Below are 14,250 nucleotides of genomic sequence, written 5' to 3'. Positions count from 1 at the left end.
CTGGGCTAGTGGAAGGTGTCCCTGTGGAGTGGGATGGGCTTTGAGGCCCCTTCCAATGCCTGAGCAGCCTTTGCAGGAAGAAATTCCTCCTGCTGTCCAACCTGCCCCTGCCCTGGCACAGCTCCAGGCCCTTTCCTCTTGTCCTGCCCCTTGTTCCCTGGAAAACACGGACACAAGAGCAGGAGGGTTGCAGGGGAACTGCCAAAACTTTGGGTTAATTACAGGGATTACAGAGATCCTTTTATTTTAACCTTTTCCTGGACGTTTTTCTGTTACTATGTATATATATACAGTAAAGTTATTCATATATATATGTTAGCATATATAACATATATAATATGAAATATATATATATACAATATATAAAACAGCATGTGTTAATCTATATATATTGTAGCATATACATGTATAGTATGTAAAATGTGTATATAGTATATACTAATATATAATATATACTATATAGTATATGGTAATATACGAATATATAGTAATATAATCAAATTACTCATTCTAACAATATATAAATAATATAAAATCTATAACTTTCTATAGTAATGCTTATATTAACTTTTATATAACTTCTATATATCTAAATATAGATAGCTTTTTATAATAATATATAAAAATATTATATTACATACTAATTATATAATACAAATACACACTATATATTTTATAGTAATATATAATATATGGTAATATACACAAATTACTTACCTATGATTTCTTATATATATAGAAAAGATAAATTTCTATATAATATATAATACTATCTTCTATATAATATAAAAATACATATTTACTTATGTATATGTGTGTATATATTTTATATATTTAAGATATATAAAATATATAATTTCTACATAATATATATGAATAGATATAGATAACTTTCCATATAATATATGAAGATATATTTATTTAGGCTTATGTATATATATGTATATATAAAATATATATAAAAGATATACTATACATACACTTATATATACATAATCATCATCAATCATATATACACTTATATATACACCTGTATATGTCTCTATCTCTATCCTGAGCATGTGTTACGTATATGTTATGTCATACAGACGTTATATTTTATACGCGTTTCACACATGAGCAGAGAGCCTGAAGTCACTGCTCTCATCACAGCTGCAGTTGGAACCCGCTGCCCGCGGTGTGTGCGGCTGAAGCCGCGGTGACTCCTTCCCTTCCCTTCCGCTGACGCTCGTTCCGGTCGATCCGTCCCCCATCCCGAGCCGTTTCCAGGCTGGAGCCCCGATTACCCGGGGGGCGGAACGTTCGTGCGGAACGTTCGTGCGGGCGCGGGCGCCGGACGGCCGGAGGAAAGCGCGGGACGCCGCCGCGGCCGCTGCCGGGCCCTCGGTGCCGCCGGCGGCTCCTTCTGCTCCCTGCCGCTCCTTCCTCCTCCTTCCTCCTCCTCCTTCCTCCCGGTGCCCGCCCGGTCCCGCAGCGCGAGTGACCCGCCGGGCCAAAAACGGTGAGTCCGGCCCGGGGGAGCGCGCCGCGCCGCGCCGTCAGCTCGGGCGGCGGGAAAGGTCACGGCGGCCCGGGCCGGTCCGGCCCTCCGCGGAGGTACCGTGGGGGATGCACACGGGCCCGGGAGGGGATCCCGGCAATGGAGCATCGCCGGGCCCGGCACAGGCGGGGGGTTCCCGGCAGTGCCTCAGCATTCCCTGGGAGCGGAACAGCCGCCGTGCTTTTGGTTTCCCTTTGGCGCCGGCATGGGCGGAGCGGAGCGAACCGTCCTGCCCGCTGAGGAAATAAACGCTCGAGTCCTGCAGGATTTACCTCCCGTTTGTTGTTAGGGCTCTGCTCAGCGAGGCTGTGCTCCGCTTTCTCTCCTGTTACAGCTTTTCCTCACGGTTGGTGCTCAGGGCACGGGTTGCATAAAGAGGAGGTTCCTTCCGCGGCTTTTTGGGAAGGATTTTTCCTTGTTCAGTGGCCCAGAGCCCTTTTATTTTAATGAATCGGGCTGAGGAAGGCACACAGAGCCCTCCAGCTCGGGATGACTTGCTTAAATCCCAAAGCAGGCAAATTTAATTTGGTTTCCAGGCAGGTGGGCACAGTGACAGGCTGGATTTTTAACTGCCTGAACAGGGAAGGCAGTGTTAAAAAACCCCAAACCCAGTGATTCCAGTGATCCTGCTGGGATACAGGAGCCAGGGGTTGATGTCCACCAAGTGGTGCTTCTCCTGAGCCCAGTCCCAGTGGAATTCCAGATTCCAGAGTCAGTGGTGTGGCAGAGCCTTGGGGTCAGCATAACACAGGGAGGGGGATCCAGGAATATGTTGGCTGTAGGAGCTCCAGCTTTGCCCTGGGCAGGGGGAATCCAGGAATATCTTGGCTGTGGGTGCTCCAGCTTTGCCCTGGCTGCCAAAGTTCCCTTTGGAGAGTGGCCAGGGAATGTCAGGAGCTGCCAGAGGAATTGCCACTGGCTTTTCCTTGCAGCAGGAAAACGGGGCAGTGCACGAGGAGTGATTGGGGATTGTCAAGAGGAACCCCCAAACCAACTGAGGAAGAAGTGGTCCCTGTTTTTCCCAGCCATTTTCCAATGTTTTAGGAAAAGTCCTTCCTCTGTGCAGCACGTCCCCTACACTGAAGGAGCTGTGCTGTCTGGGCTTGGCTCCTACAGCAGTCAGGCTTTTCCCTGGATAGCTGTGTGCCACATCCAGCATTTTCAGGTTTCCATGGATATTAATAACTCCATATATCCTGCCAGCTGCAGCCTCCAGCTCTTAACCTCGTTTTAATCAAATCCAAGTCATCCATCGCTCCAGAATGGGGCACTTGGGTGAAGGGAAAAGACCTCTCTGGTTAAATAATGGAGTTCTCTGTCTCCAGGATTTAGCATTCTTGGGTCAAGAACAGTCCCAAAATGATGGTCTTAGTGGGAATGGGATCCCAGGATAGTTTGGGTTGCAAGGGAAGTTAAGGATCATCTCATGCCACCCCCTGCCATGGGCAGGGACACCTTCTACTGTCCCAGGTTGCTCCAAGCCCCATCCAACCTGGCCTTGGACACTTCCAGGGATCCAGGAGCAGCCACAGCTTCTCTGGGCAACCTGTGCCAGGGCCTCCCCACCCTCACAGGGAACAATCCCTTCCCAATATCCCATCTAACCCTCCTCTCTTCACTTTGAAGCCGTTTCCCCTTGTCCTGTCCCTGCAGGCCCTTCTCCAAAGGCCCTGGCAAACAGCTTTTATAACTCAGTGTTTAAACACAAGGCAGACGTTTTCCCAGCTTTGATTTTTCCTTCCTTCTGCCCCTCCCTGTGGTTTCCCTCCCCTCCAGATCCTGGAGCAGGATGGTCCACGCCGAGGCCTTCTCGCGGCCCCTGAGCCGGAACGAGGTGGTGGGGCTGATCTTCCGCCTGACCATCTTCGGGGCCGTCACCTACTTCACCATCAAGTGGATGGTTGATGCCATCGATCCCACCAGGAAGCAGAAAGTAGAAGCTCAGAAGCAGGTAGTGCTCCGTTCTTCAGCTTTTCTGTGGAATGTCGGGATGTTCTGGTGGAAGAGCGGACTGGCCGTGACGACGACAAAACGGATGAAAGCACGTGGGATAATCCAGGAGAAAACTGGGGTTTCTTTTTTAGTAAATCTCAGGATTTAGGCTGCTGGTCTCTTCAAAAAAATTCCAAAATTGCAGCTTCTGCCTTGAAGTGGTGGAAAAACTGCAAAACTGCTGAACTGGAGGCTGATGTTGGTTCTGGTTTTCAGCAAGTCCGGGTGCTGCTTCTCCTCCTGACAGCTTTGCTGAGCAGCAGTTGCTTTAAATCACACCCTCATCAGTCTCTTGGTTGCTTTTTAAAACCTTGAGCACAGAGAACTTAATTCCCTGCTGCTTTTAAGGCGACTTAATGGCAGAGACCTCCGGGAGCAGTCAAATTGCCTTCCTGGAAAGGGGAGGAAAAAAAGGGAAAAGCCTTACGTTAAATTAAAACAATTCATGCCCTGGGAAAACCTTTATGGGCAGTTCAGAACCAAAAGGGAGATGTTTCCTTTGGAATTGTGGCAGCTGTTTGGTTTGCTTTCTGGCTGGCATAAATTTCACAGGTTCAAAGAGCAGTTTTTGAGCAACCTCAGCCTGTTTTGGCGGGTTTTCCTTTTCTGACGAACTTTTGAGTTAAAAATCAGCTTTTCCCAATCTGTGCCAGTGCCAGCTGTTATATAAGAAGCTGCAATATCCCAAAAGCACGTTGGACTTAGTGCCAGTTTGAGCAGAAAGAGGAACTAAGTTGTGCAAGGGTGTTGGCACAGCTCATGACTTTTCCTTTTAAACTGGGGAAAACCCACTGACTGCGTATTAAAAAATTGATCTGGCTTCTGGGAATTAGCTTTTTTTACCTTAAAAATACATTAATCTCTCCTTGATGCAGCACTGTGGAGGTTTGGGGGAGCCAAACTCCGTGTTTTAATGTTTATTGGGGTTGTTTTTTGGGTCATACTGGCTGAGTCGTGGCTGTGGACTGGGAGGGCTGGGGTGACACTGCTTTGGAGGGAACTGAGGCATCTGACTTGGTTTCACTCAGGTGACAACAAATCTTTAGGAGGCAGCAGAACTCTCTACTTAAAGCAAGATTTAACCTCTTTTAGGGTGTGACTTAGGGACACATAAAAGATTTTTCTTTCCCAATGCCACACAGAAGATTTTAGAAAGCTAATTTTTGAGGGGAACACTCCAGTTCTGTCTCTGATTCTCCTGGTGTTTGATTTCCCCCCCAGGCTGAAAAACTAATGAAGCAAATTGGAGTGAAAAATGTCAAGCTGACAGAATATGAAATGAGCATTGCTGCACATCTCGTGGACCCACTTAGCATGCATGTAAGTTTTCCCTGCTCCTTCTGCTCTTCAGACATGGAACATCTTGGCTTTGACTCTGGATTTCATTAGTTGTCACATATACACATCTGTGGAAACACACAGAAAACGTTCCTGTGGTTTAAAACTACAACTGTGTCGCTGAGAGCAGAGGTTTTTAATCCCTTGTCTCTTATTTTTGAGGCCGTGCACTACTTTGAAGCTTTTGTATTTTTCCTTGGGGAATTTAGGATATTTTCCCCTTGTCAGGAACTATGCTGATCATCCCTAATATTTTTTTTCCCTCCTAGGTCACCTGGAGTGATATTGCAGGCTTGGATGATGTCATTACAGATCTGAAAGACACTGTCATTTTGCCCATCAAGAAGAAATATTTGTTTGAGAATTCCAGGCTCTTACAGCCCCCAAAAGGTAGGAGAGGAATGTTATGGATCTGTGTGCTGGCATTTAAAAACAAAAGGTGCAGTTCCTCAAAAAGGGAAGGGGAAGTGTGTTGCCAGGCCAAAAGGCAACCATTAGGACTGATGCCAGGGAAAACTCTCAGATTTTCCCTCTTCTCCTGCTTTAGTGAAGAAGTTTCATGTTAATAATGGTCATTGATGATACCCTTTGGTGCACTGATCATAGAACTGTGGAATGGTTTGGGTTGGAAGGACCTTAAAGCCCATCTCATCCCTGCCACAGGCAGGGACACCTCCCACTATCCCAGGTTGCTCCAAGCCCTGTCCAACCTGGCCTTGGACACTCCCAGGGATCCAGGGCAGCCACAGCTTCTCTGGGCAACCTGTGCCAGGGCCTCCCCACCCTCCCAGGGAACAATTCCTTCCCAAATCCCATCTAACCCTGCCCTCTGGCAGTGGGAAGCTGTTCCCCCTTGTCCCCCTGCTCTAGCCCCATGTAATCCATATATCCTGCATTTTTGACTGCCTAAATTGTCTTGTTTTTCATCTTGCACCCCATCCTGTCCTTTGGCAGTTGAGTTATAACTTTGCTCTGCAGCTTTGACACTTGGTTAATGTTTCTGTGTTGTTGTAGAAACAGAAGTCATAACATGAGCCCTCAATGGGAGCCAAGCTTGAGGCATCTCTCTGCTCTAATCCTGGAAATTCCCATCATCCAACAAGACAGACCTCCCAGTTTTACTCCAGAGATCCCTTGATTTTCTCTGGAGTTGGGGCAGTGAGGAAACTGGCAGGTGGAGAATCAACTTTCCAGTTAAACTGGAAAGCTGGGCCCTGCTGGAATCCTTACAGCCACATTTGTGGGATGTTGTTGCAAAGCAGAGTTTAAACCTAAAACACTGGACAAACCACCAAAGTTTATCTTCCCTGCTCTGATCCCTGGAATATTGTCTTCTGAACCTATTAATTCCTACCTGGCTCTGTGACCCTCTCGCTTCTGTGCCCCAAGGGATGGAAAATGCAGCACTTTTGTGGCTGGTTTGGTTTTTCCAGGCTAACTTTCTGTTTCAAGTCACAGATTGAAGCTGTCTGGAAAATTACTTGAATGCCGTGATCTAATAAGCTGAAGGGGAAAAAATGATATTTTTATTTATCTTTTTTAAAGCAGACTTTCCATCTAGGGCAGCTCCCCAGTTTTATTAGTGGCTTGTGCTGTGTGTTAATACCAAGCCACTGCTGCAGAGCGATGATGTTTGTGGTCTTCAGTCACGTAAACAGGGGAAAAAAACCTTAATAATTCTCTGTGTTTCAGGCTTTTCTTGGGCTGAATTTTGTCTCTTTAAATTGTAATTCTGTAATTTCTTTACAGCTGTGGTAGAAAAACACCCCTGTGAGTCCTTTCACTGTGACAGCTTTAAAAATAATACGAGACGTCATGTTTAATTGGGGGTAATTTGTTTAAAATGTCAGTGGGCTCAGTTTTTTGGTGTTTTTCTTTTTTTTCTTTTTCTCACCCCTCTGTGCTAAGTTTTATTAGCAGGGCAGAAACTGGCTATAAACAGGGCCTGTCAGATGCTGACAGGAAATAAATGGGGGCTTAGTTTTTTTTTTTTTATGGAACCTTTATAAGCACAGAAATAGAATCATAGGATGGAATCACGGAATGGTTTGGGCTGGAAGGGACCTTAAAGATTGTCTCATTCCAACCCCCTGCCATGGGCAGGGACAGTAAACCAGCCCTTTTCCAAATGTCTCCCTCCAGTTTCCCTATACCTGTCTTTAGATATTCTCAGCTGTAATTTAATAAGGATTATCTTAAATATCTCTGAATTTGCTTTGATGGAACAGCGTTTCCTTCTCTTGCTTTCTTCCCTTTTAAGGCCTGGATGAAATCCAAGCCTGGGCACGCTCAGGTCTGTCATTAACACTGTGAATTTTGCAGGAGTCCTTCTCTATGGCCCCCCTGGTTGTGGCAAAACCCTGATTGCCAAAGCTACAGCCAAGGAAGCAGGTTGCAGATTTATCAACCTCCAGCCTTCCACGCTGACAGACAAGTGGTATGGAGAGTCCCAAAAACTGGCTGCTGCTGTCTTCTCCCTGGCTATAAAGCTCCAACCATCCATCATCTTCATTGATGAAATAGGTAAAAATCTCTCTTTTTATGGAATTACCTGTAGCAGAGTGACATGAAACTGTGGGTTCAATGATATATTGATCACTGTCATCTTTTCCTTATAAAGAGGGAAGGTTCAGTAGTAGAAATAGAATTGAGGGAAGGTTCAGTAGTAGAAATAGAATTGAAGAAAGGTTCAGTAATAAACTTAAAGTACTGATGGCAAATCAGGAAAAATAATGTATTTCTTCCTCATGGTAGTGGAGGGATTTACATTTAGAACAAGTTGCTGCTTATTTTTGGTTTACAAGGAAACCCATCACTGAGCACACTTGAGTGCTTCTGCCATGAGGGCTCATAATGGAAAATAAACTGTGGGTTTAGGAGAGCTCTGGAACAGCAGTTTAATAAGGCTGAAGAAGTAGGAGGGGAGGCTGCTTTCCATGAATTCAGGAAGGTGAAAGTTTGGAGCAAAAGATTTGGGGTGAGCTTGTGTGATGGGTCCACACTTGTGTGATGCCATGGAAAAGATGGGGGGGTTCCACTTTACTGCTCTTCATCCCGAGCAATGCTTTTTGTTTGGTGGCAGTGGTTATTAAAAATGCATTTCTAAGGTAAGAGAACAGCCCAGGAGGAATCCAGCTGGGTTGGGAGTGAACTGCTTTTCTCCCTCAACACAGATTCCTTCCTACGGAACCGGTCGAGCACTGACCACGAAGCCACAGCCATGATGAAAGCTCAGTTCATGAGCCTCTGGGATGGGCTGGACACTGACTATAACTGCCAGGTAAGGACAGAGGATGCTGGGAAAAGGCATGGGATTCCTTCCTCTGGGCTGTTGTGCACGGAGCCCCTTTGGAAGGACAGCAGGTTGCACGGAGCAGGAATTGCCAAATAGTTTCATTGCCTGGCAGTGATGAGTAGCACTTCATGGCAACGAGGTGAGATATTAACAGATTGTTTTGCTTCCTGAGAAGACCGTGTTTGGACTTATTTGGGTTTTATTTGAGGTGTTATTTCCAGAAGTGTCAGCAATGCAAGTGTATAGTCTGAGCTGCCAACACTGGGAATTTTTAAACTGTTTCGAAAAGCATTGTCTGGAGAATATTTTCTTCAGGTGAAGGGAATCTTTGATTTCAGGAAAAGCTATTGAAAGCTCTGAGCATTCATCCCAGTGTTCATCCCAGGTGCAGGTTGCTTGGTTTGTCATGGAATCATGGGATGGTTTGGGTTGAAAGGGTTTTAAAGATCATCCCTTTCCTAACACCTTCCACTGTCCCAGGTTGCTCCAAGCCCTGTCCAACCTGGCCTGGAACACTTCCAGGGATTAGACAAGCACTAGACTCTGGAGTTAATCTGCAAGGGTAGAGAAGTGAGTGTTACCAAAAGCCAGACTGTGTTAAGTGGAGCCGTGGTTCCATCCCCTTATTCCCAAGTGCTTCCGTCCCCCTCCACGATCTCAACTGAAGTGTTGTGTTTTGGGGAGGAAAACTGATACAAAAGTTGCTGGTGCTGTAAAAACAAACCAACAAAAAACATTCATGAAGTAAATATTTCTGTAATAAACCTGGGCTAGTGGAAGGTGTCCCTGCCCATGGCAGGGGAGGTGGAATGACAGGAGCTTTAAGGTCCCTTCCAACCAAAACCAGTCTGGGATTCTGGGATTCTAAAGTACTTGAATGCAGCAAAAAGCCTGCATGGTCTTGTTCTGAACTGTCACCTGGAACAATGCTTTGAAAACCTTTAAAAAGGATGTTTATTCTCCCAGTTTAAAATTTTCAGCCTTTTTTATCTGTATTTGTGTAAACGGCCGATGCACTGACATCCGTTGGTTTGTAAAGTCTGCTTTTCCTCCTCTCTCAAGCTTGTGCTAAAGATGCTTTTAAGTTGATTTCCCCTAAAATGAGTAGAAGACAGTGTAAATATACACACATATATGTATATATATATATATATATATATACTGAGGAGCTTAAAGCAGGATGTTTGCTTACCATTAATAAAATGGCATGAACACTTCACTACAAACTAATACCATCTTTCAATCACAGTGTATTGTTTTTTTTCCCAGTACACTGACAAGTTCTTGGAGCAAGTCAAATTGTTCCTTCCCTGCAGTAAGACAATTTAGGGGCTCTCCAGTTCAGCAGAATTTGGCTTTTGCTGCAGTACCAAAAATCCTAAAGGCTCAGAGGAAATTGTCAGTCAGCGTTGTGATGGATGTTATTTGTTCCCGTGGTGGTTGCACCTGGAAACCACGCTCAGTTTTGGGCTAAACCTGCTGAGGATGGAGTCAGGAGTCTGGCAGGAACTCGGGGGCAGAGCCCTGATGAAATATATGCCTTTGGGCTAGAAAGCCAAAGGAAATAATGCCCAGGGAAGCGTGGATGGGAGCAGCGAGGCGGCGACCCCGGTGCCTCTAGGTGGCAGGGTGACTCTGCCACCAGCCCTGCTGGAGCTGCCCTGCAGCACCGAGCCTGGACAAAAGGCCAGGAGCACGGCAGGAAAACCTCTGGAGTGGAGATTAATTGCCCTGACATTTTTTCCCTTTCCCACTGGGTGTTTACCATGTACATAACTCGGAGTAACAAATGGGAAAACAAGGCCGGTGTGAATGGGAAGTAAATTTGTTCTGGAATTAATAACTGGAGTGCTCCAAGGAGGTAAACAGTGCCCTTGTGTTGGACTTGGCTTGGACAGTGTAACCCACTGCTGGCAAGTGGACCTGTGCATATAGAGATTCATTTAATGCTTTTTTTAATGCTTAAAAAAACAGAGACACCCTTCTAGTGCATGTGGAAGCTGCCAGGTGCTGATTGCCTTTCTTGTCTAGTGGAAGGTGCTCCTGGCCCTGGGACAAGATGATCTTTAAGGTCCCTTCCAACCCAAACCATCCTGGGATTCTTTTTTCAACACAAAAACACCACATTTTTTGAATATACCTTACCAAAACGTCTCCTTTCAAATTCCTCCTCTTCCCAGAGCACCAGGAACTAAGAGTGACATCACCAAGAGTTAGAAGCAGAAGTTTTAAAGTTCCCTCTTAGAGCTTGAACTTTCAAACTGGGCTCATAAAGTTCAGGCTGATGTCAGACTCCCCCCCCAGGTGGTATTTGTGGCAGCAGTTGTCTCCTCAGCTGCCTGGTGCTGAAATCACTGCCAGGAAACCTTATGTAACTGCTTTAGATGTCGATGTTCTTGATAAAGTGGGGAAGAGTCACTTGTTTGGTTTCGAAACTCCCCATCCATCCATGCTTTCCAAAGCTGCCTCCGGGCTGACAGGTGTTGTGTGCTGGCATTCCCAGGTGATCGTGATGGGAGCCACCAACCGCCCCCAGGACCTGGACTCGGCCATCATGAGGAGGATGCCCACCCGCTTCCACATCAACCAGCCCGTGAGTCCTGCCACAGCCACAGCAAGGGGCTCAGCACCCAGCAAGTGCACATCTCTGGGGTTTTTTTTTTCTTTAGATCCTTTTTTTCCCCTGCATTCCTTTGGTCTGGGTGTTGTTTTTCAGAAGCGCGTCTGTAACTCAACTTTGTAAGGTGACGTTTCTCAGGAGGTTTGGATGCCCTGGGTCTTTTATGTGAAACAACACTTCCCACCCCTCCTCTTCCTCCCGGGGAATGGAGTGGTTTAGATGCTGCACACTGGGAAACAGCTTGTTTTTAACTTGGAAACAGCCACAGAAAGCACAAAAGTGGCTGCACACACTTGCCTGGGGGTGAGGATGGCACCCAGGTCAGCTGGGGGGAGAAGCAGGTCCATGCTGAGTGCCATTTATGCCTTCTGGATACACAGTTTGCAGGGAGGGAAGAGGGAATGAACTCTGCCTATGAAGGCCTGTGTTCTGCTCAGGCCTTTCCACAGCTGGGCACTCTGGAAAAACAGGTTTATTCTGCTTATGGTGGGGTTGGAACGAGATGGTTCCAACCCAGTCCACTCCATGATTCGATGATTTATGACAAAGAGGCGGTAATTAAGCTCTTTACCAATTAGCCAGCTGTCACAAGGTTGCCCTTACTCCCAGTGTTGCTATTGCCACCCTTTTCCAGGTATTTTAGTCTCCTTTGAACACTTGGCTTTGTCACCAGCCATTTGTGTGTTGGTGTTATTGGGAGTTCAGTCCCTGTCAGAATTCCTTTCTGGCTACAGAAATAATTATTCATTTCTTGCTGAAACTTAAAGAGACAAAACTCAATCAGTAAAGCTCTTACTGATTGTGCAAGAGAGTACCTGTGTTCCCAGGCCCACGTTGTCTGAACTGGCTTTCACTCTGTGTGGGAGGATCCTCTTGGAAACAAGGCATTTATAACCCAGTGACTGCTGAGCTTCCATACCTGTCCCGTAGCCCTTCCTCATCTCCAGGTGTTCCTTGAATTAGCAAGGGGCAAGGATGTGGATTTTAGTGCTTCCTCTTGTCTTTCTAGCAAGACCCTCATTAGAAGGAGGAATTATGTGCAGGTAACAGAGCCTTGGGATATTCCAGGGATTGGCTCCCTCTCCCAGGATGAGAGTTACCAAGGGAGGTGTCATTTAGGGAACAGATTTTCCTTGCCCCACTACAGCCCTGTCGTGAACTCACTGCTTGTCTCCTGTGCTCGGGATCAGGCAGGATTGATCCCCACTGGGATAACTGATGTGCTGTGGATTGGGAATGGCCACAGGGAGGTGGGAAAGCCTTGCAGATTTTAGAGCTGAGTTTGAGATGAAAGTGCCCCAAATCACTCATTAAAAATTATCTGCAAGGCAGAGGGAAGTGGAAGAAGTACTTCTTGGGACAGAGTAGCAACTGTTCAGCTGCCAGAGTATCTATAGGGGATTGTTTTCCCTTTTTAAGGAGGTAGGTGAAGTTTGGGAGACACAAACCCCAAGTCTTTGCTGCCTGTGTCTTACCTTGCTGGCAGGGATCTGCTCAGGGCTCAGCTGTTCTGTCAGTGACCTCATTACAGGGTGGGATTTCTGTTGCTTGGAACACCTGCAGAACTCCATTTGCTCTCAGACAGCTTTCCACAGCTCGTGTGGCTGAGCTGGGACCAAAAGCCCCACCATGGAGCTCCATGGGTTTGGCTTTGTCCCCTGGTAACTTTGATCTCTTCTGTTGCAGGCTCTGAAGCAAAGAGAAGCCATCCTGAAGCTCATCCTGAAAAATGAAAATGTAAGTAGAGCCCTGTTAATGTGTCCTTTGCTGGTGACATCAGGGGCCTTGCAGAAAACATGTTTTATAATTGCCTGCCTTGGAGGGAGGGGGAGTTTATCTACCAAGGTATTTGTGCTGATAACTTGGGAATCTTTTGTGGATTTAGGTGTGGCCTCACAATAAAGCACTAGAGTTGCCTCCCCTGTAAGCAGGAGCCTCAGCAGAGCAGCAGCCTTGGATTTGGGGGTGAATCACCATCTCTGAGCAGAGTTACTTCATTTCTCTGTCTCCATTTACTAATTCTGTAACTAGATGATATATTTGTCTCCCTAAGGATGCTGAATCCCATTTGGATGAGTGAAGGACATTTCAAGACCTCTTGAAGCAGGGAGATACTGACTCTAACTTTTTCTTGGCTCAAGTCAAGAAAGGAGCAATGACTTTTTTACGGTGCTGCTTTTGCTCCATAATTCATATTTCCTTTAGAGGAAAACTACTCCAGATGTTGTTACCATTACTGTGTGGTGTTTGTGTCCCATCTGCCCTCTGAGGGGTCGGTGTGAGCACACCTGGAAGTGTCTGTGGGCAGGATATGGGATCCATGTTATCAGTGGTTCCTCCCAGATTTAGTCAGCAGCACTATTTGTCTTGAATCTGCTGCTGCAAAGGTGAAGCAAATACTGATGGACTGGAAAAATGTGCTGGAAGGGGCTGTAAAAAGATGGAATAACTGTGGGGTCTTGACTGGGAATAGTTCAGTGTGGTCCAGTGCATGGAGGCAGACACGTTATTTTGCCTCTAAATCCCCATTTTGGGGTCGTATAAAGTAGGAGCAGGTGTCCAGACAGCAGAGTTGTTGAGAAACTTCTGTGGGCACCCGGGAAAACGGGGCATTGTTCCTGTGCTCCAGTTTTTGCCACCCAGCTCCAGGCAGGAGCTTGATTAGTGGTGGGATAGACCAGTGGGATGGTTGGCTTTTGGTTGGCTTTTGGTGGGTTTTCTTCATCAAGTGCAGAGTTTGATGAGCTGAAGCCTCAGTTCCTTCACTGAAATGAACTCCTTGGAGGGTTCTGAGGGTAAGCTGCGAGTTGATAATTCACCTCACAAAACATGGGGTGAAGGAGGTGATCTGGGGGCAGGGAAAAGTACCTGGAGGTGACTCGATTGTCCTCGGTGAGGGAAGTCAACACTTGTGGAGTTTCCATGCTGTGCCCCTGTGGTCTGTGGCAGGTGGACAGGCACGTGGACCTCCTGCAGATCGCCAAGGAGACGGACGGGTTCTCGGGCAGCGACCTGAAGGAGATGTGCCGGGACGCGGCGCTGCTCTGCGTGCGGGAGTACGTCAACAGCGCCTGCGAGGAGGACACGTACGTGCCTCACCCCCGGGCCCTGCCCAGCCTGGCCTTTGTGTGCTCTCATTGCAATCAGGAATTCACAGGGGCTTCGACCCCCTCGCAGGGCGGGAGGGTCTCGTTTGCCTTTCCAAAACCCGCCCACCTTTCAAAATCAAAGTTACCATTATTGATTTTGCCTCTGGAAATAAGAGTGTTCGTGCCAAGGTGCCAGGCTGGAGATGGCATGAGCCAACAAGTCGTGGTGCTGCACTGTCTAGTACCAGGGTTCAGTGCTGGGGACACGGTGCTGCAAGGTTCCTCTGGGATCTCCCACACCTCCAGGGAATCCCTGTGTGCACAGGGGCTGTGCTGAAGCGTGTGCAGGGAAGGGAATGGAGCTGGGAAGGGGCTG

General features: G+C 46.8%; 1 protein-coding gene across 1 annotated transcript in view; it reads left to right on the top strand.

The window, feature by feature from the left end:
- Positions 1 to 3,304: 3,304 nt before the first annotated feature.
- Positions 3,305 to 14,250, top strand: part of ATAD1 (ATPase family AAA domain containing 1) — a 12,868-nt gene continuing 1,922 nt past the window's right edge. The window contains exons 1-8 of the mRNA XM_008927058.4: positions 3,305 to 3,491; positions 4,754 to 4,852; positions 5,140 to 5,260; positions 7,193 to 7,393; positions 8,044 to 8,150; positions 10,669 to 10,758; positions 12,472 to 12,522; positions 13,735 to 13,871. Coding sequence (XP_008925306.1) covers positions 3,330 to 3,491; positions 4,754 to 4,852; positions 5,140 to 5,260; positions 7,193 to 7,393; positions 8,044 to 8,150; positions 10,669 to 10,758; positions 12,472 to 12,522; positions 13,735 to 13,871 — 968 coding nt within the window. The 5' untranslated portion in view covers positions 3,305 to 3,329. The remainder of the gene's footprint in view (positions 3,492 to 4,753; positions 4,853 to 5,139; positions 5,261 to 7,192; positions 7,394 to 8,043; positions 8,151 to 10,668; positions 10,759 to 12,471; positions 12,523 to 13,734; positions 13,872 to 14,250) is intronic.

This window comes from Manacus vitellinus, unplaced genomic scaffold (assembly GCF_001715985.3).
Source record: "Manacus vitellinus isolate BGI_N305 unplaced genomic scaffold, ASM171598v3 scaffold_48_pilon, whole genome shotgun sequence".
In the NCBI taxonomy this organism is placed as follows: Eukaryota; Metazoa; Chordata; class Aves; order Passeriformes; family Pipridae; genus Manacus; species Manacus vitellinus.
The sequence above is the reverse complement of the archived record's forward strand: the minus strand, read 5'-3'. Positions and strand labels throughout refer to the sequence as shown.